The sequence below is a fragment of the Pongo pygmaeus genome, chromosome 19 (assembly GCF_028885625.2).
Source record: "Pongo pygmaeus isolate AG05252 chromosome 19, NHGRI_mPonPyg2-v2.0_pri, whole genome shotgun sequence".
Lineage (NCBI taxonomy): Eukaryota > Metazoa > Chordata > Mammalia > Primates > Hominidae > Pongo > Pongo pygmaeus.
This window is the reverse complement of record NC_072392.2, coordinates 46226316-46249657: the sequence shown is the minus strand read 5'-3', so window position 1 is coordinate 46249657 and position 23342 is coordinate 46226316. Positions and strand designations below refer to the sequence as shown.

The 23342-nt window shown below is 39.3% G+C and overlaps 2 protein-coding genes across 9 annotated transcripts in view; one reads left to right on the top strand and one right to left on the bottom strand.

Moving 5' to 3' along the window:
* SLC6A4 (solute carrier family 6 member 4) overlaps positions 1-6416 on the top strand; it is a 42407-nt gene extending 35991 nt beyond the window's left edge. Inside the window, exon 14 of the mRNA XM_054459555.2 lies at positions 761-6416. Within this exon, the coding sequence (XP_054315530.2) occupies positions 761-835 (75 nt within the window). The 3' untranslated portion in view covers positions 836-6416. The remainder of the gene's footprint in view (positions 1-760) is intronic.
* A 6459-nt stretch (positions 6417-12875) lies between these two features.
* Positions 12876-23342, bottom strand: part of NSRP1 (nuclear speckle splicing regulatory protein 1) — a 66831-nt gene continuing 56364 nt past the window's right edge. For all 8 annotated transcript variants that reach the window (XM_054458193.2, XM_054458192.2, XM_063656118.1 and 5 more), the window contains 4 exons: positions 21101-21229; positions 20015-20222; positions 18301-18409; positions 12876-14731 (listed from right to left, as the gene is read on the bottom strand). In XM_054458193.2, the coding sequence (XP_054314168.1) occupies positions 13672-14731; positions 18301-18409; positions 20015-20222; positions 21101-21229 (1506 nt within the window). In that variant the 3' untranslated portion in view covers positions 12876-13671. The remainder of the gene's footprint in view (positions 14732-18300; positions 18410-20014; positions 20223-21100; positions 21230-23342) is intronic.

Sequence of the window (23342 nt, the reverse complement as noted above, 5' to 3'; positions counted from 1 at the left end):
CTGATGCTGAGTTTTACAAGGCCGGTTGTATATTTCATACGTAAGCCCAAGTATATTTCAGATCCATCTTAAAGCTTCTGTGTACCTCAGCTGTTTCTATAGTAGACCTTTTCAGCCACTTCTCTGTGATGAGTACTACATCAACACAATGTTGCATTAGAAGTGATGATTTCAATAATCGCATCTTTTACAATTTAACTATGTGATAATTTACACTCTCGTATGAACTAACCAGTATTGCTTTACAGGTGAATTCATTAAATTAGTAACATCCTGGCTGTTACAGTGGCTGATAGCACTGGGCAGTATGGCTGCAGTGTGTCTGCAGGGGACAAGGAGCCTGGGTGAAGGGATGGGGGCCAAAACCCAGCAATTACTCTGCTCCCCAAGCCCTGTGTGGCCGCAGAAGTCTCCTCTGTCCAGAGAAAAGGGTACCCTTTCCCAAGTCCTTCAAAAGCATGTTATTGGCCAGCAGAGATTCTATTGAAGTCTTATCGTTTTCTTCCATTAGTGTTATAATGATTTTCTTCATTATAACTATACAGATGTGTATAGTTTCTGAATACACCATTTTAATTCATATTTGAGAATAAATAAATTGAGAATTCTTTTCCTAAGGAATGTCAATGAGACTATTCCAACTCGCTCTTAGATGTTATTAAAGTGTTATTTAAGCTTTGTTTTAATATTAATGTTGACTATTTTTGCAAGTTTTAAAAATTACAAGGATGTTTATAACATTGTATTTTCTTCCCAATAGCGTATTGTTAAAAGTATTACCCCAGAAACACCAACAGAAATTCCTTGTGGGGACATCCGCTTGAATGCTGTGTAACACACTCACTGAGAGGAAAAAGGCTTCTCCACAACCTCCTCCTCCAGTTCTGATGAGCCACGCCTGCCTTCTCCCCTCCAAGTGAATGAATTTCCAGCTAAGCCTGATGATGGACGGGCCTTCTCCACAGGGACACAGTCTGGTGCCCAGACTCAAGGCCTCCAGCCACTTATTTCCATGGACTCCCCTGGACGTATTCCCACGGTAGACTGTGACACAGCTGAGCTGGCCTATTTTGGACGTGTGAGGATGTGAATGGAGGTGATGAAAACCACCCTATCATCAGTTAGGATTAGGTTTAGAATCAAGTCTGTGAAAGTCTCCTGTATCATTTCTTGGTATGATCATTGGTATCTGATATCTGTTTGCTTCTAAAGGTTTCATTGTTCATGAATACGTAAACTGCGTAGGAGAGAACAGGGATGCTATCTCGCTAGCCATATATTTTCTGAGTAGCATATAGAATTTTATTGCTGGAATATAGAACCTTCTAATCCATGTGCTGCTGTGGCATCAGGAAAGGAAGATGTAAGACACTAAAATGAAAAATAATGTGTCCATGTAAGCTTGTGAGTCTGTGTATATTGTTGTTTCAGTGTATTCTTATCTCTAGTCCAATATTTTGGGCCCATTACAAATATATGAATTTCCCCAAATTTTTCTTACATTAACAAATTCTACCGACTCAATTGTGTATAGAGGTTATTATTTGAAGGGTACAATCACTACGACATGCTCTGCCACCCACTCCTTTTCCAGCGACACTACTTGAGCCACACACTTTCCTTTACAGGCCAGCCTCTGGCGTTTGCTGCACCTCATTGCCAGCTTCCTGTCTCTCTGTACTAACCATTCAGGACAGTGTTCCACAGGCAGATCTGGCCTATTTCATTAGTCACTGTGGCTTGGCTGTGAAGTACGTTGGGGGGATCGTGTCGCACGCCCCTTCAGTGTTCACCTGGCCCTCTGGTTTAAGCTCTGTCTGCCTCACGTGACTGAGTTTGACTGTCCAGGTTGCTTTGCTCGGTGAAGAGAGGAGGGTAAATCAGATTCTCGCTTAGCCCTGGGGCATACAAATCTGGCACCCTAACCTAAACCAATGCATCTTCACTCCAAGAGCAGTTGGAGAGTCTGGGTTAGCCTTACATGGACCTCGCCGCTTACTGGCGGTCACGATTATGAGCCCTCCAGATAATTTTTAAGATTCAGTCTAAGTAAGGCTGCTTGGGAAATGGTCAGCTAAGTAAATCACCTTTCATTTCACATAAAGCCCTTAATATAGATAAGTAAATTTGGCCTTTGGTGTCTCGTGACTCTCAGAGGCATAGGTAGAGGAGCAAATTAATATTTGTAGCATGGGAATTCCTTATCAGAATTTTGAGGGGAATAAATCCTCATCAGAGACAAAAGGACTTAAAATCATCTGGCCACCTATCACTTCAGTTCCCTGTATAAATGAAATTTAATTCTAACAACCTTATAAAAAGAAGGTCCAGACAGCAGAGGAAACGTCCTGTCCAATTCTAGGTTTTCCTCCCTTGGCGTCCTTTCCCCAGCATTGTCTACCCCGGCCCACTGCCTGCATTCTCCCCACGCCCTGCTATTTCTCATTCTTTACTTCTCCTAGCGAGATACTTTCCTTATAGGATAGCTGCTGAGAAGTTTCCCAGAATTGCTAGAGGAAAAGAAGCGGGGAATTTAGAAATATGCCTCACTGACCTAACTCCATTATCTTCACTCTTTCGTTCTTCCTGCCGCCTCATGCCCATTCTCTTTACTGTCTAGCATGCTGAAAGAAGGAAGTGATCTAAATGCCAGCGTATTCAGTGGTAAATATTAGTTGGTGCAAAAGAAAAACCATGATTACTTTTGCACCAACCTAATAGCTTTGCAAATTTTAAGAACTTGCTTTATGAAGATATTCGGATATGGATTCTCCCCATCCCACATACTTAGACATTGTTCAAATATACTGCTTTTAAAAAAACACCTTTTCAAACAGAATTAGAGTTTTGCCAAGCCTGGTATTAATGGAATTGTACAGGAGCTTTGAAAGTTTTCAAACTTTATTAAACAAACAAAAAAAAATCGAAAATCTCTGTCTGTTCCGCATAGTATGCATTTATTTGATCCCTATTTATCAATACTACTATGGGTTTTTTTTAAAAAAGAAAATTTAGGAGTAGGTAGGTGGATTTTAAAATAATAGTTTACATCTATATGTAGCATTTATAGAAAAATAAAAACTAAAAATAGAATTGAATTGTAACATTATTTAAGGACTGAGTTAATTTTTTTTTCTTGTAATTGTATCAGTAAGAAATACCCAAGAGGCCGGGTGCGGTGGCTCACACCTGTAATCTCAGCACTTTGAGAGGCTGAGGTGGATCACCTGACATCAGGAGTTTGAGACCAGCTTGGCCAACATAGCGAAACCCCGTCTCTATTAAAAATACAAAAAATTAGCTGAGTGTGGTGGCAGGCGCCTATAATTCCAGCTACTTGGGAGGCTGAGGCAGGAGAATCGCTTGAACCCAGGAGGCAGAGGTTGCAGTGAGCCAAATGTTCCATTGCACTCCAGCCTAGATGACGAGCAAAACTCCGTCTCAAAAAAAAAAAAAAAAAAAAAAAATTGTTATGCTTAGTTCCATGGAAAGAATATTCTGAAGCTTTAAATCTTCTTTTTCTATTTTCCGTAGTATTGCCCTTTCCCCACTTCATTGCTTAACTGTCTCTAAATTTTAATGATAATAATATTTTAAAGGTCAGATAATGCCATTAGAGGCAGAGACAAACCTGGGGACCAAGCTAATTTCTCTGTTATTGAGAGCACTAAAGACAGGTGAACTGGAGTTTTATTTCCTCTGCTAGAATGAAATAATACCCTCTCCACCAGGCGCAATGGCTCACACCTGTAATTCTAGCACTTTGAGAGGCCAAGGCGGGCGGATCGCTTGAGGTCAGGAGTTCGAGACCAGCCTGGCCAACATGGTGAAACCCCATCTCTACTAAAAATACAAAAATTAGCTGGCCATGGTGGCATGCTCCTGTAATCCCAGCTACTTGGGAGACTGAGGTGGGATAATCACTTGAACCCAGGAGGTGGAGGTTGCAGTGAGCTGAGATTGCGCCACTGCACTCCAGCCTGGGTGACAGAGCAAGACTCCATCTAAAAACAAAAACAAAAACAAAAAAACCCTTTCAATTGGTTTAATACCACGATAGAAAAGATAAATATTTTAGGATGGAATCTTAAATATGTCTCTCCTTTTGTTTCATATAGTTGAAATCAATTCAGTATTGTTTCTACATTAGGTGTTTCAAAAACAGTCACCTTTGCAACAGAAGAGCTCTTTTGTTGAAAATGATTCACAATATATTTCAGTTGGAATGTCAGGTGGTATTTCTCTTACCAACACCTCACAGAATCTATGCCAAGCTGCTCTACCACCAATGCAAGTATTTTTTTAAAGCTACTAAAATAAACTTTCTTCACCAGCCAACTCTAATTTGGAGACAGTGTGCATTGGTGAAGGACCTCATCAGAATAAGTTTGAATGTCTACTGAACTGAGAAGAATTTTGTCGTTTGGGGGAGAGAATAGATGGCATCAGTCCTTCAATTCTGTAACTGAAGACTCCAATTATAGTAGATAAGAATTGTGTCTAGCAATTTTTAAACACTGACAGTCCAAACAAAAATATTTGGTGAGGAAGAATGTCCCATATTTTTGCTTAAATATCATAAACAAATATGAGCATTTACTAATTTTTTTAAATGGCATTTTGAAAGATTACTCTTATTTACACTCTAAAATTAAAGGCGTACTTTATCTTAAGAAAATAATATATGAAAAATTCATATTTTAAAAGATAAAATTGGGGAATTTACAGTTATTTTGTGAATGGAATTTAAACTATGATTTGAGCTATATACAACTTTTCAGAATACTTTTGATTGTGTGTTGGACATATCTAAAGTTAATTTTATCTGGCAGAATTAAACCTAAATTTATTTGTATGAGTCCCCTTTCTAAAATTCATATAGTGCCCTTGTATTCATTTATGCAGTGTTTATAAATATTTCAAGTTAGATTGTGAGATATTAATAAATGATTTATGCTGTGAACTGTTACTGTAATAACACTTAATATCATGATTTGTTGTATCATTAAAAAAATACAAAATTCTAAACTCTTAAAGTTAAAAATCTTAACCTTATAGTCAGAATATTTAAACATCTCCCTAAACATCACTGCATAGCACTTACAAAAACTACATTGAATTAGATGTATTCAATTTCCGTAAAGTTAAATGAGTTAATATAATTCTTTGTAATTTGTGAAGAGCTTTAGTTTATAATGTTCTTCCCCATATATTTCATGGGATCACCAGAAGTCTAGGTGACAGATGTATTTTCCCAGGTGAGGATGGGGGTGGGATGAGGAGCCTGAGGCTCAAAGAGGCTGATTGATTTGCCCAAGTTCACACACCTGGAACGTTCCAGGACAGGCTTTATGCCTATAGGTTTTCTAATTCCAGCCCAAAGGTTATTTACATGTTTAGCTTTAAAATTAGCATCCACAGAAGCTTGAGAAATCCAAAGAGGATTCAACTGCAGAATGGGTTTTTTTCTAAACTGCAAGGATGTTCTATCTCATTTTAAAGTGTGATAGGGAAGAATAATTAACATAGGGGAAGAACCTGTTACTGATACATCATTACATGTGTGCTGTCCCCAGCTGGGGACAGCAGCAGTCCCCAGCCTTTTTGGCACTGGGACCGGTTTCATGGAAGATAATTTTTCTACGGATAGTGGGAGCAGAGGGGTATTTCAGGGTGAAACTATCCCACCTCAGTTCATCAGACATTAGATTCTCATAAGAAGCACACAACCTAGATCCCTCACATGCATAATTTTCACGACAGGGTTCACACTCTTGTGAGAATCTAATGCTGCTGCTGATAGGACAGGAGGTGAAGTTCAGGTGGTAATGAGCTGTGTGGCCCAGTTCCTAACAGACCTCCTGCCCTACAGTTAAAGACTCTCCAATTACCATCACCACACTAAATCTAATCCTTGTACTAGATTCAAATTATCTGATTCACATTGACTTGTTTAAAGAGGTATTAAGGTAGGGATTCCCAAAATAAAGGATAACATAAGCCAAAGACGGGTGACAAAAAGAAAAACAAGAGCGAGAAAATAAAATGGGACCAGAAATGAGGCTACATGTCACACCAGAATGACTTTCACATGTGCCGTTGGTATGCCACAAATCTGATCCTAGGCTTCATTAGAGATAACTGTTTCATCCAGATATGAGATGCCATTTATTATCACTAAAGCTTAGTGGTCACTCTGGGTGCTGCTGCTTTTCCAGGGATATTGTTATTATTTAAAATAAATGCTAATGTTGTCAGTGCTTTATGGAGAGTTAGGGCAACTCCAGTATTAAAGTGCAATATTTCAATTACAGGAATCTCTTTGGAGTCTGAGCTCCAGTTTTGGAACATATCACTAAGTAATAACTAAAGATCTCAAAATGATTACCAGTATTTTTTTTTTACACACTTTTTTTTCTTTCTTTCTTTTTTTAGACAAAGTGTCCTGTCACCCAGGCTGGAGTGCAGTGGCGTGATCTTGGCTCACTGCAGCCTTGACTTCCTGGACTCAAGTGATCCTCCCACCTCAGCCTCCTGAGTAGCTGGGACTACAGGCATTCACCACCATGACTGGCTAATTCTTTGCATTTTTAATAGAGACCGAGTTTTACCATGTTGCTCAGGCTGGTCTTAAGCAATCTGCCCGCCACGGCCTCCCAAAGTACTGGGATTACAGGCATAAGCCACTGCACCCAGTGACATGGTTTTTATAAACTAAAAAATTCAATATGTAAAATGATGGAGAGGATAGTTAATGCAGAGATCTGAATAAACGGACTTGAATAAAAAGTAGAATATATCTTAAAGTATAGATTTTAACTACAAAAATGAAAATGAGGGATGTGTTTCTGACAAATGAAGACATTCTCCTACATAACCACAATTAAACCATCATAGTTAGGAAAGTAACCCTGCTACATGACTGTCAACTCATCTTTAGACCCTGTTCAATGCTCTTTAGGAAAAAGGATCTAGTCCAGAATCATTTTCATTTAATTTCATGTCTCTTTTGTTTTCTTCAGTCTAGAACCGTTTTCCAGTCTTTCCTTGACTTTCATGACCTTGAAGCCTTTGACGTTAATAGGCAAGTTATTCTGTAGAATGTCCCTCAATTTGATTTGTTTGAAGATCAGTTCCTGCTGATTAAATCCGGGCTATGTATTTCTGGCAGGACTATCACTGGAATGGTGCTGTGTTGTTTTCCCTGCATCCTACCAGGTGGAGCATGATTTTGATTTGTCCCCTCACTGGTGATGTTAACTTCAATCACTTGGTTAAGGTGGTGTCTACTGGGCTTTCCACTGTAAAGTTCCTTTTCTTTTTGTCATTAACATTTTGGGGGATGGAGTTATTCTGACACTGTGCAAATATCCTGTCCTCATCAATCCATTTATTTTTAAAAATAGATTCCTGTTTTATCCAATGGATTATAATCAATTTTATTCATTTATTCATTCATTCATTTTTTTGAGACAGGGTCTCAAAAGAGACAGGGGCTGTGTCGCCCAAGCTGGAGTACAGTGGTGCGATCACAGCTCACTACAGCCTCGACCGGGCTCAACTGATTCTCCTGCCTCAGCCTCCTGAGTATCTGGGACCACAGACACATACCACCATGCCTGGCTAACTTTCGTATTTTGTGTAGAGACAGGGTTTCACCATGTTGCCCAGGCAGTTCTCCTGTGCTCAAGCAATCCTCCCACCCTGGCCTCCCAAAGTGCTGGGACTACAGGCGTGAACCACAGCACCTGCCCCCATTATTAATTTTGATGCTCAGTTTGTCCTATATTTAACCAGTGGGAGTCCCTTCAAGCTGGTTTCTGTGTGCTTTTGACATGTCCCCATCATTCTTGGAACAGTTCCTTGTTTTCCAGAGTGAGATGTTTCAGGACCAGCTTGTACTTTCTCTGCCACAGCTCCGAAATCAGCTATATCTCCAAGAAGCCCTGGTTCCTTTTAGTCAAGAGCATATTTAGAAACCACGATCTAGGTGTTAGGTATTCTCATGGCTACTGAGTTGTCACTGATCCTCAGCCCTCTCACTGGACAGAAGTGTGTGTATACATAATTTGCATTTAATAGTTATTTCTCTATCTTAAAAACCATGAGGTCACACCAATATCTCCAATTCCAACCCAACACTACAAAGTTCATTCTAATTTTCTTCCTTTCCATATTTATAACCCCTTTTACCACCTACCCATGTATCTTTAATATAGTTTTGCCTTTTTTCCCCTATATATATATTACTTCTTCTCACAAGACTGAAATTCATCCAAGTTGGGTATAGCTCTAGTGTATTCATTTAACTGTTGTATTGCCTATGTGTGTGTGTGTGAATATATATATATATATACACGTATATATACACATATATATACACGTGTATATATATATACACGTGTGTGTATATATATATATATATATATATATATAGACAGTCTCACTCTGTCACCCAGGCTGGAGTGCAACGGCATGATCTCAGCTCACTGCAGCCTCCGCCTCCTGGGTTCAAGTGATTCTCATGCCTCAGCCTCCTAGTAGCTGGGATTACAGGCACGCACCACCATGCCTGGCTAATTTCTATTTCTTGTATTTTTAGTAGAGACAGGGTTTCGCCATGTTGGCCAGGCTGCTCTCGAACTCCTGAGCTCAGGCAATCTGCCTGCCTTGGCCTCCCAAAGTGCTAGGATTACAGGTGTGAGCTACCACGCCTAGCTATATATTCTTTACTACTGATGGAGATTTAGGTCGTGTCATTTATGAAAAATGTATTATAGATATTCCTGGTGCATCTGTGGAACACGAGTTACAGGAAACATGCAGTGTCAGTTACTAGGTAAAGCCAAACTTTTCCCAAAAAGGTTGTGCCAGTTCACCTATTACTAGTAGCACACAAAAATTACTATTGCTGCTGGGTGCAGTGGCTGACGCCTGTACTCCCAGCACTTTGGGAGGTTAAGGCAGGCAGATCATACGAGGCCAGGAGTTCAAGATCAGCCTGCCCAACATAGCAAAACCCCGTTTCTACTAAAAATACAAAAATTAGCCGGGCGTGGTGGTGTACGTCCGTAATCCCAGCTACTTGGGAGGCTAAGGCAGGAGAACTGCTTGAATCCAGGAGGCAAAGGTTGCAGTGAGCTGAAATTGCATCACTGCACTCTAGCCTGGGCGACAGAACAAGACTATCTTAAAAAAAAAAAAAAAAAAAAGAGAGCGGGCATGGTGGCTCACACCTATAATCCCAGCACTTTGGGAGGCTGAAGAGGGCAGATCACGAGGTCAGGAGATCGAGGCCATCCTGGCCAACACGGTGAAACCCCATCTCTACTAAAAATAGAAAAAATTAGCTGGGCGTGGTGGCGGGCGCCTGTAGTCCCAGCTACTTGGGAGGCCAAGGCAGGACAATGGCGTGAACCTGGGAGGCAGAGCTTGCAGTGAGCTGAGATCACGCCACTGCACCCCAGTCTGGACGTCAGAGCGAAACTCCATCTCAGAAAAAAAAAAAAATACTGTTGCTTCACATCCTCATCAACACTTCGTATTATGACTCTTAACATTTTGCCATCCTTGTGGATGTGTAATAGTATTCACTGTGGTTTTAATCTTAACAAGTTGTCATTCGCTGCTGAGTCTATTTGATACCCATATGGAAAAAAATCTTAACCCCTATCTTACACCACAAACAAAAATTAATTCCAAGTGCATTGTAGATCTAAATAGGAAATGTAGGCAATAATGCTTCTAGAAAATGTTGTTCAGTATAACTTTCTGCAGTAGAAATGTTCAATAAACCTGCACTGTCCTATGTGGCAGCCACCAGCCACATGTTGAGCATTCGAAATGTCTAATGCAACTGAGGAACTGTATTTTAAATTTTATTAATTTTAATTAACTTTGTAAAATTAGAGATATCTGTTCATTAAAAATACCATTAAGAGAGTGAAAAGGTAAAGCCATAGAGGGGAGGGAGAAGTTCCTTACAAACAACTCGTACCTAGAATATCTGAAGAACCTGTACTGGGGCCAGGCGTGGCGGCTCATGCCTGTAATCCCAGCACTTCGGGAGGCCGAGGCGGACAGATCACCTGAGGTCGGGAGTTCGAGACCAGCCTGACTAACATGGACAAACCCCATCTCTACTAAAAATACAAAATTAGCCAGGCGTGGTGGCAGGCACCTGTAATCCCAGCTACTCAGGAGGATGAGGCAGGAGAATCGCTTGAACCTGGGAGGTGTAAGTTGCTGTGAGCCGAGATCATGCCATTGCACTCCAGCCTGGGCAGCAAGAGTGAAACTCCGTCTCAAAAACAAAACCAAACCTGTACTGGATTAAGGAAAAGGCAGATAGTTCCCCTCCATCGCCCCCCGCCCCCCCCCCCAAAAAAAAAGCAGGGAGTGGAAAGGTAGTTAATGCCTGTAATCCCAGTACTTTGAAAAGCTGAGGCAGGCAAAATTGCTTGAGCCTAGGAGTTTGAGACCAGCCTAGACAACATAGTAAAACTCCGTCTCTACAAAAAATTAGCCAGGTGTGGTGGCATGCAGCTGTAGTCCCAGCTACTTGGGAGGCTGAGGTGGGAGGATCACTTCACCCTGGGAGGTCAAGGCTGCAGTGAGCCATGATTGCATCACTGCACTCTAGCCTGGGTGACAGAGAAAGACCCTGTCTCAAAAACAAACACCACCCCCCGCCAAGATACCCAAACGTTAAATGTTAATAAAGATGTAAGAGCCATCAGGGAACCACAAAATAAAACCATGAGGTACCACAACACCTACCAGAGTAGCTAAAAGACAAAAAGCCAAAAGACAAATACCAAGTGTGAGCAAGATGTGGGGCAACTGGAACTCTCATACATTGATGGAGGGAGTGCCTTTTAGTTCAAATATTTTGGAAAACTGATTGGTAGTTAACCACTAAAGCTCAACATGAGCATACCCTATGAATCAGCAATTCCATTCCTCAGAATACCCAACCAAAACACACATGCATGTACTAGAAGACAAGCACAAGAATGTACCTAGAAGATACATTATTACCTAGAAGATATTATTATTCATAACCCCAAAAAGAAATAACCAATGTCCATCAACAGAATGTAGTAGTAAAGAATCTAGAAAACAAGCAAAACTACTCTATGATGCTAAAAATCAGAAAGAGTAGGCTGGGAGAGAAGTTTAAGGGGAGCTTCTATGGCACAGGTAATGTCTTTTTAAACTAGGTGTACTGTGTGAATCCATTAAGCTGTAAACTCCATGTGCACTTTAAACGTTAAACTACAAAAAAATCTACTAAGAGTGTTCTGGTAACTTTTGGCACAGAGCTATCATGAATGGAACCTTGTATCAAATAGGACTTTTTGGGTTGTGACAGCAGAAATCCAATTCAAACTAACCTAACAGAAAAAGGGAAAAGTATTGGTTTAAATGTCTTAAAAAAAACAAACAAACAAAAAAAGCTACACTAGAGCCAGAGATGCAAAAGCAATCATCAGGTTTTTTGTTCTTCTGTCTGGCTTTCTTGTTGTGGGTTTTTTTTCTGCCAGGCAGCAAGGCACTCTCCATGAAACTCCAGACTTACCTCATCGCCATAATCAGCAACGACAACAGAAAACATCTTTCTGTAAATTCTGACAACAGGACCAGCATCAGTCTAGCTTGAGTCACATACCCTTCCTGTAAGATATTCTGCCCCATTTGAACCCGTGGACTAAGAGTAGTAAAGGTGTGTTTTCTCAAAGGCAAATCCTGCTGTTACCAGGAAAAGGGGGAATGAATGCCAGAGAGGCAAAACCAACATTCTGTATATTTGGAGGAGACAGAAGAAAACTCTTCATTTGCAGTCTCTCATCCTGATTTATGTCAAATTAAGTCGGTTAATAAAAGTAATTTATAGCTTTCCTATCTAAGGATCCAAGCTGCTTTGTAAAAGTCTCTGAGCTTTTCCCTCTGGGAGAGGGAAACAGTTTATCATCAGATGTCTCTGACATCAGTCTCTCCTCCTAGACTACCTTGCACACTATGATCAAATTAATCTTCCCAATGCATGGCTCTAGTTATAAAACAATCCTAACAAAGAAACCACACTCCCCACCAAAGTTGAAGATTTTTTCTGTCACTCATGGTCCTTCCATGATGTCACCCTTTTACCTTTCCATACTGATGTTATGTTGCTCCCTTTTTGTACACCAAGTCAATGACTTTGGGGGTTTGTCACTCTCACTGATTGACTTTAGAGTATTAGGATGTAACTAACATTTAATGTATCAGTCAGAGATTTGGGCGTTAACTTTCCTGTGACTTTTCCTTTCTGGTTTTAAAGGTACAATAAAATGATTTATAAATTCCAAATCTGACTCTTAATATATGTTTTTCATCTAGTCAGCATTCTTATTAAACCAAGTTTATCCTTCTAAAAATAAGAAAGTGTGCTCTTTATGGTAAAGTATTGTGAGATATATGAACAGCATTTTCTTAATGGGAAGACCTAGTAGAGAACTATTTTCTCCACAGCATTCATCTTTCCCCATAAATAAAATATTTACAGTGTATAATTATTTCTCCTGAGTTTCAAAGACTCACAAGAAAGATACTAGTTTTATTTTTATACACAAGTGGAACTTGTAATAAACTGCACTATCTTTTTCAGAATATGTGAAACAAGACATGTTTAGAAATAGGCCACCTGGATCTTTAGCTAATTTCATTTAGGCTAATGTCTCCACAGCTTCACCTTTAACTAAAAGTGATTTACATACATAACCAATTTACTAACTTGTCAAGGTTTCAGAATTACAAATTAATTTCTACTACAAGCAAAAAGATGAATTGTGACATGAGTAAAATTACTTTAAAATAAATGCATAAATAAAATGTACAGGCATATCATTTTATTTTCATTTAAGCCAACTACGCTGTAAGCTATTTAGACAAGATGATTCACATTTTATACTTTAATACAAATTTCAGAACATAAAGTATATTTTCTATTTTTCAAATCCATATTTTATCTAAAATACAGCTCCTGCAACAAAACATTATTAGAAGAGTTAAATTATTTATTTAAAAAAATTTTTTTTAGAGACAGGGTCTCATTCTGTTGCCCAGGTTGGAGTGCAGTGGTATGATCATAGCTCACTGTAACATCAAATTCCTAGGCTCAAGTGATCTTCCTGCCTCAGCCTCTTGAACAGCTGGGACTACAGGCACTACCATGCTAGGCTTTTTGTTTTTTAAATACAGACAAGGTCTCATTATCCTGCCTAGGCTGGTCTTGAATGCCTGGCCTCAATATCCTTCTGCCTTGGCCTCCCAAAATGTTGGTATTACAGGCATGAGCTACCATATCTGGCCAAAATTATTTTTTAAAGGTTGTAGTGGAGCCAGTTTTCCTCATTATGTACCTACAGGGAATTAGCACACTCTTAACGGTTCTTGAATACAACAAAGAATGTGGTATTGATGAGTACATAACTATACATAAATTCAGCCAAACATCCACATCCAAACATCCAAGCTGTAAGACTGACTTTTGATTTTAACTTAAAATTCTGAAAATAAATTTAAAAATGCCCTCCAAACTACTGGTAACACACTCCTTTATGGTTTTACGCAGCAGGTTCCAGGAATTAGTTTTCTGTGCTTCCTTAAATCTTTCTCTTGGGGTAGCCATCAATCATCTTCTTTCTCAATATAGGTCTTTGCATTAACCCGCGCCATCTGCCTGGCCAAGTACCTGTCTCTAGCTGACATTACAGTTTCTTCGTTGTTCCGCTTTGCAAACTTGCTCACTGCCTCAGGTGGTCTCTCTTGTTCTTTACCCTTCTCTTGCCTTTCCTCTGTGAGTCTGTGTTTTGCTCCCAGTGATGATTCAGAATTAGAGGGTTTCTCTTGGTTTCTTTCTTTGTCCTTTGCCATGTTTCTCATTTTGTTGGATCTTTCTTGGTCAAGAAATTTATCCTTTGCCCTAGAATGTGGGCTGCTTTCCTTTCTGTCTCGATTTCTTTCTGAAGATTGAACACTTACTTCTCGTTTTTCTCTATCTCTGTATTTATCATTATTTTCATATCTTTCCTTTCCTACTTTCATATGCTCTTCCTTTGCTTTGCTTTTCTCTTCCTTCTCTCCTTTCTCACTGTGTCGGTTCTGATCATTTTGTTGTCTATCTCTTTCTTGTTCTCTTTGGGAATATTTCTCCCTGTCTTTCTCCCTTTTCCATACTCTGTCACTTCTTTCTCTTTGGTCCCTCGCCCTTGGTTTATCTTCCTGTTCATGCCTCTTCCAATGGGAATCTCTATGACTGGCCTCTCTGTGCCTATGAGAATCCCTTTCTTTCCGGTAATCACGGTCAGTGTAACGGTTCTCTTGGTCTCTGGATTGCTTCTGTTGGTGCTGATCTTCCCTTTTCTCGTGTCCTCTCGACGTTCGTGATCCTTTCATGTGGTGTCTGGTACTGTGCCCTCTTTCTTCACTAGGTGACCGAGAGTGGTTTTGATTCCTGTGGTGCTTGGAGTCATTCTCAGGGGTCTCTATGACCTTTTCCCTTCTGCAGTTCACTCTAGTTTCTTCTATTTCATCATCCTCACTGCTCTTAGCATCAAAGTCACTGTCTGCATCTGGGTTTTCCTCTACTTTCACATCAGTTTGAAGAACGCATTTCTCTTGTGGTATTCTGTTTTTTGAACTTATTTCATTGGAGTAGCCCTTTGATTTTTCTTCCTTTATACCAGATCTTAGAAACAAAAAACAAAAAAGGGCAGAAAAAAATGCCACATTATCAGTTGTAATAAGCAAATGAAGGGTTCATATAATTTTTATCAATACTCAAATCAATACACCTATAGTGATATATAGTCTGATTATCCAAATGCAAAAAGGTCCTGATGTCTATGCAAACTAGTATTTTCAAATTCATACCATTCAGAATATTTTCAATATTTGTAGACATGAAAAGAGAAAATTAGCCTTTGTCTACTATACTACTAGAACCTACAGGCAAAGGTCTGTACAGGTCTTCATTTTTTGGTAAGCCTAAGACAAAGAATAATGGGGAAAAGTAATATATGTTCTGAATCTAAGTTCTATTTTCACAACATGAAGCTTAAGTTGTGACTCTTGGATTTTTTGTTTCCTATTTATTTATTTTGAGACATTCTGTCCCCCACGCTGGAGTGCAGTGGCACAATCTCGGTTCACTGCAACCTCCGCCTCCCAGGCTCAAGTGATCCTCTCACCTTAGCTTCTCAAGTAGCTGGGATTACAGGCCCGCACCACCATGCCCAGCTAATTTTTGTATTTTTAGTAGAGACGGGGTTTTGCCATGTTGGCCAAGCTGGTCTCAAACTCTTGACCTCAGGTGATCCAACCACCTTGGCCTCCCAAAGTGCGGGGATTACAGGTGTGAGCCACCATGCTTGGCCTTTTTCTTTTTAAAAAATTATAAAAATAGTCCTAGAAATACATGAAGATAATCTTTGCACAGCAAAATAGTGGCAAATATAATCCTAAATATTTACTCTCTCTCATGAGTGTATCCTGATACACTCCTTGGCACCTATCACAACAAAATGGAAATATATTAATTTGTCCATTAGAATCAACAATACTAAAACTATATTACCTTCATTGTTCCGGCTGTCAAGTACAGTTAACTTTATACTATGAGCATAATGTAAATAAAAATCACTGAGTGATTCTTACTAATCACTTACTAATCACACTAATGGTGCAACAACTTTGGTTTTCCAGAAATTACTGGCAGAACTATCTTGGCTAAAGGACTCACTAACAGTTAGGAATTCGATTATTAGACTCTGAGAAGTACAACTATGTCAACGACATTACAGAGTTTCATGGCAGCCTAATAAATATTCCAGATGAAATTCTAATACAAAGATATAATGTATTATAATTTCCATTCAAAACCTGAATCTTCAAATACATTTTCTTAGGTTCATACTTCTCACCAATTTTATAATCAAAGCCTAGCAGCGTAGGGAGGGAGTGGGGCATAAACTTCCTCTCCTCACCTTAATTCTATTCTCCTACCTCTTCCCTTCCTTAGCAACACAAACTCAGACCTACCCAGAACATTCCTGTTAAATTTTTTTTTTTTTTTGCTTAGGACAGACTCTTACCTTCAGCTACATAATTATGACATAATCATCTCACCATTCCTATAATACCTTATAACTTTATTCAAAAATCCTCTAATCCTTTACCTTCTAGACCAGCATTAATAGAAATGCCTCAAGAAATGGTAATGTTCATATGTGAGCTGTCCCAGTATGGCAACCACCAGCCAAATATGGCAACTGAGTATATGAAATGTGGCCACTGTGATCAAAACTTTAAATTTTATTTACTTTAATTATTTATTTATTATTGTTATTTTTTGAGACAGAGTCTTGCACTGTCACCCAGGCTGGAGTGCAGTGGCGCAATCTCAGCTCACTGCAACCTCCGCCTCCTGGGTTCATGCCATTCTCCTGCCTCAGCCTCCCAAGTAGCTGGGACTACAGGCGCTCGCCACCACGCCTGGCTAATTTTTTGTATTTTCAGTAGAGACAGGATTTCACTGTGTTAGCCAGGATGGTCTCAATCTCCTGACCTCGTGATCCGCCCGCCTCGGCCTCCCAAAGTGCTGGGATTATAGGCATGAGCCACCGTGCCCAGCCATTTTATTTTTTGAGACGGAGTCTGGCTCTGTCGCCAGGCTGGAGTGCAATGGCGCTATCTCAGCTCACTGCAATCTCCGCCTCCGGGTTTAAGCAATTCGCCTGCCTCAACCTCCCGAGTAGCTGGGATTACAGGCATGTGCCACCATGCCGAGCTAATTTTTGTATTTTTAGTAGAGACAGGGTTTCACCATGTTGGCCAGGATGGTCTTGATCTCCTGATCCGCCTGCCTCAGCCTCCCAAAGTGCTGGGATTACAGGCATGAGCCACTGAGCCCAACCTACTTTATTTACTTTAAATTAATTTAAGTAGCTACACATGACTAGTGCCTACATACTGAACAGTGCAGTTCTAGCCCCGATATGTAAGTCTTATATTTTATGAAGGCTGGGTCCTATTTATGAAAATAAACCACTTTCCTTTTTATATACTATCTGAACACATATATAAGACTTACATTGTAGACACCTAATTCTTTCCAACTTTCTCCTTAATTCTGACAGCAAAATCATTTTAAGGTACCAGGCACCAATCATTTTAAGGATCATGAGGAATACCCACATTCTTATTAAAAAAAAAAAAAAAAAAAAAAAAAAAAAAAGAGCAGCCAGGTGCAGTGGCTCATACCTGTAATCCCAGCACTTTGGGAGGCTGAGATGGGGGGGATCCCTCAAGCCCAGGAGTTCAAGACCAGCCTGGGCAACATAAAGCCCCATCTCCACAACAAAAATACAAAAAGAGGCTGGGTGTGGTGGCTCACGCATATAATCCCAGCCCTTTGGGAAGCTGAGGCGGGTGGATCAACTCTGAGGTCAGGAATTCGAGACTAGTCTGGCCAACAAGGTGAAACTCCATCTCTACTAAAAATACAAAGATTAGCCGGGCATAGTGCATGCGCCTATAGTTCCAGCTACTCAGGAAGCTGAGGCAGGAGAATCGCTTGAACTTGGGAGGCAGAGGTTGCAGTAAGCAGAGATCACGCCATTAAACTCCAGCCTGGGTGACAGAGCAAGACTCCATTCCATCTAAAAAAAAAACACACACACACACAACAACAACAACAAAAAACACAAAAAGAAAATTGGCTGGGCATGATGGCTTGCACCTGTAGTCCCAGCTACTTGGGAGGATCATTTGAGCTCATGAGGCAAAGGCTGCAGTGAGCTATGATTGAACCACTGTACTCCATCCACCCCAGGCGACAGAGTGAGACTCTGTCTCAAAAAAAAAAAAAAAAAAAACCAAAAAAAAAAAAACAATTTGATTTTGCTTTCCCTTGAAGATTTTGCTCTCCCTTATTAAGACCCGTAAATTGCTTAAAAATTCAGAAACTTTATACATTAAAAGTCTGTCTTTGGTTTTACGATAATATTAAACTCAATCACTATGTTTTAATGTAACAATTTCTGTGAAATGCAGAATAAAAATGATCTTAAACTAAACCTGTAGGTTTTAAAATCAAGAAACTGCAAATTTCTAGCCATTCATTCAATTAGGTAAGGCTGGCTGACAACACAATATGCAATGCTGTAATCTTCCATCTTTCAGAGGGTTAAAATGACCCCACAACCACAGATTATTAACAGTATCTTTCTTCAAAATATTTCATACACGTCTCCTCACCTGGCTTCACGAAAGCTGCATTTAGGTACTTCCTCTTCACCAACTGCTTGATTTAATAGGTGCCTATAAAATCCACTGAGATCTTTCTGCTTGGTTACATCCAAACATGCTAACAGAGGGAAAGCAAAAATTAGAATATATTCAATAAGGCACAGTGCAGTTTCATTTTACAGACCTATGGTATATAACATACAATGTGTAAACTATTCACTGGATCAGGAATTGGCAAACTATATCTTGCAGGCCAAATTTGGCCTGTTGCCTGTTTTCATAAATAAATTTTTATTGAAAGAAAGCCCTGTTAAGTATTGTCCAAAACTGCTTTTGTACTACCAAGGCAGAGCTCAGTAACTGCGACAGAGATCATATATACAAAAAGCACTAAAGTATGAATATGATCTGGCATTCATAAATATGAATTTATAAATTTAAAGTCTTAAAATATGAATACTAAAATACTATCTGGTCCTTTACAGAAAGTTTGCTGACTAGCACTCTAAACACACAGTACATGCTTAGACAGAATGTTATAGACTTGGTTTTCTTCTACTTAAAAGCTGAAGAGGACGGGCACAGTGGCTCACGCCTGTAATCCTACAACTTTGGGAGGCTGAGGTGGGTGGATCACCTGAGATCAGAAGTTCGAGACCAACCTGGCCAACATGGTAAAATTCCGTCTCTATAAAAATATAAAAATTATCCAGGTGTGGTGGTGCATGCCTGTAATCCCAGCTACTTGGGAGGCTGAGGCATAAGAATCACTTGAACTTGGGAGGCAGAGGTTGCAGTGAGCCAAGATCATACGACTGCACTCCAGCCTGGGCGACAGAGCGAGACTCTGTCCAAAAAGCTGATGAGCATTTGTCAATTAAAGTATTTACAGGGCTGGTCATGGTGGCTCACACCTGTAATGCTAACACTTTGGGAGGCTGAGGCAGGAAGATTTGCTTGAGCCCAGGGGTTCGAGACCAGCCCTGGCAACATAGTGAGACCCCGTCTCTACAAAAAATACAAAAATTAACCAGACATGGTGGTATGTTCCTATAGTCCCAGCTACTCAAGAGGCTGAGGTGGGAGGATCACTGGAGCCTGGGAAGTCAGGGCCGCAGTGAGCCATGGTTGAGCCACTGCACTCCAGCCTGGGTGACAGAGACCCAGTCTCAAAAAAAAAAAGTATTTTATAAATGCATATTCTACTTAGATCTTGAGAAATAATCATGAGTAGAAAGCACTAAAGCATTAAGATATTCTTAATTCATCCAATTTTTATTCTTTCTTCAATTAATGTTATTCTTTTTCTAACTGCCTCATTGATCCTCGAGTGGTGTTACTCTATTATTTTCTCATCCCAGAAAAATATAACTAGGGTTTAAAATTATATTTATATTGTTTCTGACAAATGCCATGGTGTTATACTTTGTAATAAATGTTTTTACATCTCAGATCATGTTCTAAGGCAAAAGCCACAAAATGAGAACTAAGAGAAAAGTCTAGTAGAAATAATAGTTACTGAAGAGTTCAACTGTTTTTAGTTAAACTTTCCTTTCTGTTTTATACTACTATATAATACCATATTCCTTGTGTCTTGAATTCCTATATATAAATTATGATCACAAACTCATAACCCAAAAGTTCAGTGACAGAGCAAACAGCTAACCACAGGGGAGAGATTCTGCTACTGTTTCCTTGTGCCTTTCCCACTCTTTCATTTTACCTTCCAGTGCAGCAGCCCTCTTCTCTCTTTCTTCTTCTTCAGCTCTCTCTTGCAGTTTTTTCTTATATGCAGATGTCACAAATGCTTCTTTATCATCAAACTCCCCCTTTTCCATTTCTCGTTCTCTCTGTATTTTCTTTTCCATTCTTTTTTCCTGTTCCTTTTTTCTGATCTCAACTGCTTTTAGCAAGTTGTGAATATACTTGGGCTAAGGAAATAAAAAAGATTTAGGAAAAGAGTAAAAAAATAGTAATTGTTGATATTATAATTTTTATAATGAATTCATTAAGATAGAAATGATCAGCCCAAATAAGACTGTCTTCCCTACATTCAATATAAACTTACTAGCAAGATTAATATTGAAACTGTTTCCCATAAAAATTTAGGTATAGCAGAGATAGAAATTGTTTATAATGTGATTTAACTTTAATAAAACATCAAACTAAATATAATTTTTTTTCTTTTTTCTGGTATTCTCTTAATTCAAAAAAAATCAGAAAAGTTCCTGCTAGTAGTAGAAATATGACTATTTAAAATAGTAGCTTTAATATAATTTTATACCATCACTCTACTAGTAGATAACTGTCAGATGCAAATGCCCTTAAAAATCAGCCTGTGCTTGTGAAAGAACAAGAGTTGATAGAAAGAAAATCTGAACTTATTTCAGTTTTTACCCCTCCCAAATTTTTTTCTCACTGAAAATAAAATCATGATAGGTGCAGGCAGATGATTCAGTTACCAGCTAGGAAGAAATAAAAAAATGAGAGGGTAATAAAACACAAATAAACATACACAGGGCAGGAGCAGTACAAATTTGGTACATTAGAATTCTAAGGAAAAGTTTTCAAAAAACTATTTGCAAAGGTTTCAAAGCAAAAAACAAAATTGTTAGATAATTCACTTGGCCTATTAGGATAATATGTAGTGCTTCTTGAGTTCTACAATCAAATTTGTAATATCTGGAATTAGGGACTCTTCACACCTCACATACCTAAAAGCTTTTTCTCAGATAATTCTCATGTTATAAGATTAAGACACAAAATGTAGGTCAAGGTCAAAGAAAGTTTGTTATTTCAGCTTACAAACCTTTCTGTCTTTCCCCAAAAGCAATTTGGGATTATTTTCCTCCTTTTTTTTCTGCATTTCTTCATAAATACTGTCATATTCATACACAGTAGCATCTTCTGCAAGGGCCTTCTGGATTTCCAGTTTGGTCTTAAAAAAAAAAAATTAAATGTTTCAAAAATATAAGCCAGCCAATAGATACAACAGAGTCTATGTTTTTTGAGAATGGTTCATAAATTGAAAATATGTCATAAAAACTGCAATCACATTTTTACATAGGAAATACGAATAAACTCTGGAGCCAGGCTGCCTGGGTATGAATCCTGGCTCTACACTCTCTGGGCAAGTTTGTTTATAATCTTTTGGTACCTTAATTTCCTCATCTAGAAGAGAAAGAATAATGATTATATTTATATTCTAAGCTGTTATAATTAAATGACTAAACTTAAAACACTTAGAGCCTGATAGAGAATAAGTATTCAATAAACATCAACTATTATTATCATCTATTCATTTGTATATAATTATCCCCATCAAAAGGTCAAAAGGTACGATGGAAACACCTAACCTTGGTTTTGAGAGGCCTGTATTATATATTAAACTTTCATTATCATTTTTAGAGTTGTTAAACATAAAGTCTCTGCCTTTATCATGTTCCTTCCATCTTAAATGATGTTTTTCTCTCCTCTTTCAAGCTATCAAAATCTTACCCAGTATTTCAGGGCCAGCCCTACTTCTATGAGCCCATTTCTGAGGCCTCTAACCCCCAATGATCTTTCTTCTAAACTCTGAGGAACATTCTATTCTGCAATATTTACACTGGTTTTTTTTTTTTTTTTAAAGAGACGGGGTCTCACTCTGTTGCACCAGCTGGAGTGCAGTGGTGTGATCTTGGCTCACTGCAACCTCTGCCTCCCAGGCTTTAAGTGATCCTCCCACTTCAGCCGCCCAAGTAGCTGGGACTACAGGCGTGTGCCACCATGCCTGGCTAATTTTTATATGTTTTGTAGAGACAGAGTTTCACCATGTTGCTCAGGCTGGTCTTGAACTCCTGGGCTCAAATGATCCACCCACCTCAGCGCCCCCCAAAGTGCTGGAATTACATGCGTGAGCCACCATGCCAGGCATGGGCGTTTTTACTTCCTGTTTTACAAATCTTAGCCTTTTGCCCCCAGTTGTAAATTCCTGAGGTACACAGTCTACACACTTTGATTTTTTCCTGAATTGCTAGATTGGCTAATACAGAAACCAAGAGGGATCCTTTTTAAGTGATAGGATGATATAATTATTCAAAAGAATCTGTCTCATAGACTAGGGTTTTTACATACCAACATTTAAACTCTGAATAATGCACATGCTAACTGAAAAACTTTTTTTCTAGAATATTGTTTAAAATATTAAGAAATTCATTTTTTTCACTTCTCAACCTTTAGAAAGTGAAAGATTCTCCTGCCTAGATGTTGAATTGGCACTCCTGCTCACTCCCCAAAACCAGCCTGGATAACACAAAGAGGGAAACATGGAATCTAAGAAATAATCACCACTACAATAACAAAAAGCAAGGGAAAAGGGAGACTGAGGGCTTTTTTTTTTGGGGGGGGGGACGAAGTCTTGCACTGTTGCCCCGGCTGGTGTGCAGTGGTGCGATCTTGGCTCGCTGCAACCTCCACCTCCTGGGTTCAAGCGATTCCCCTGCCTCAGCCTCCTGAGTAGCTAGGATTACAGGCACCTGCTACCATGCCTGGCTAATTTTTTGTATTTTTAGTAGAGACGGGGTTTCACTACGTTGGTCAAGCTGTTCTCGAACTCCTGACCTCGTGATCTACCCACCTCGGCCTCCCGAAGTACGGGGATTACATGCATGAGCCACTGCACCCGGCCAGGGCTGTTTTAAACTGATGACGTGCCTTTGTATATGTTGGGAGGAGAGCGGTAGGGGAGCACTTGAGTAGATATGTTACTATTAACTATGTTGCAACATAAATAAAGCAAAACTTGAACAGATATCCAAGGAAAAATAGACAAATCCACAATCACAGTGGGAGATTTTAAAATATGCCTCTCAGTAACAGAATAGACAAAACAAAACAAAAAACAAACAACAACAACAACAAAAAACAGTATGAATATATATGGATTAACACAACTGGCCCAATGGACACATACAGAACATTTTCTTCTTTTTTTCTTTTTTCTTTTTTTTTTGGGTTCGGAGTCTTGTTCTGTTGCCTAGGCTGGAGTGCAGTGGCACCATCTTGGCTCA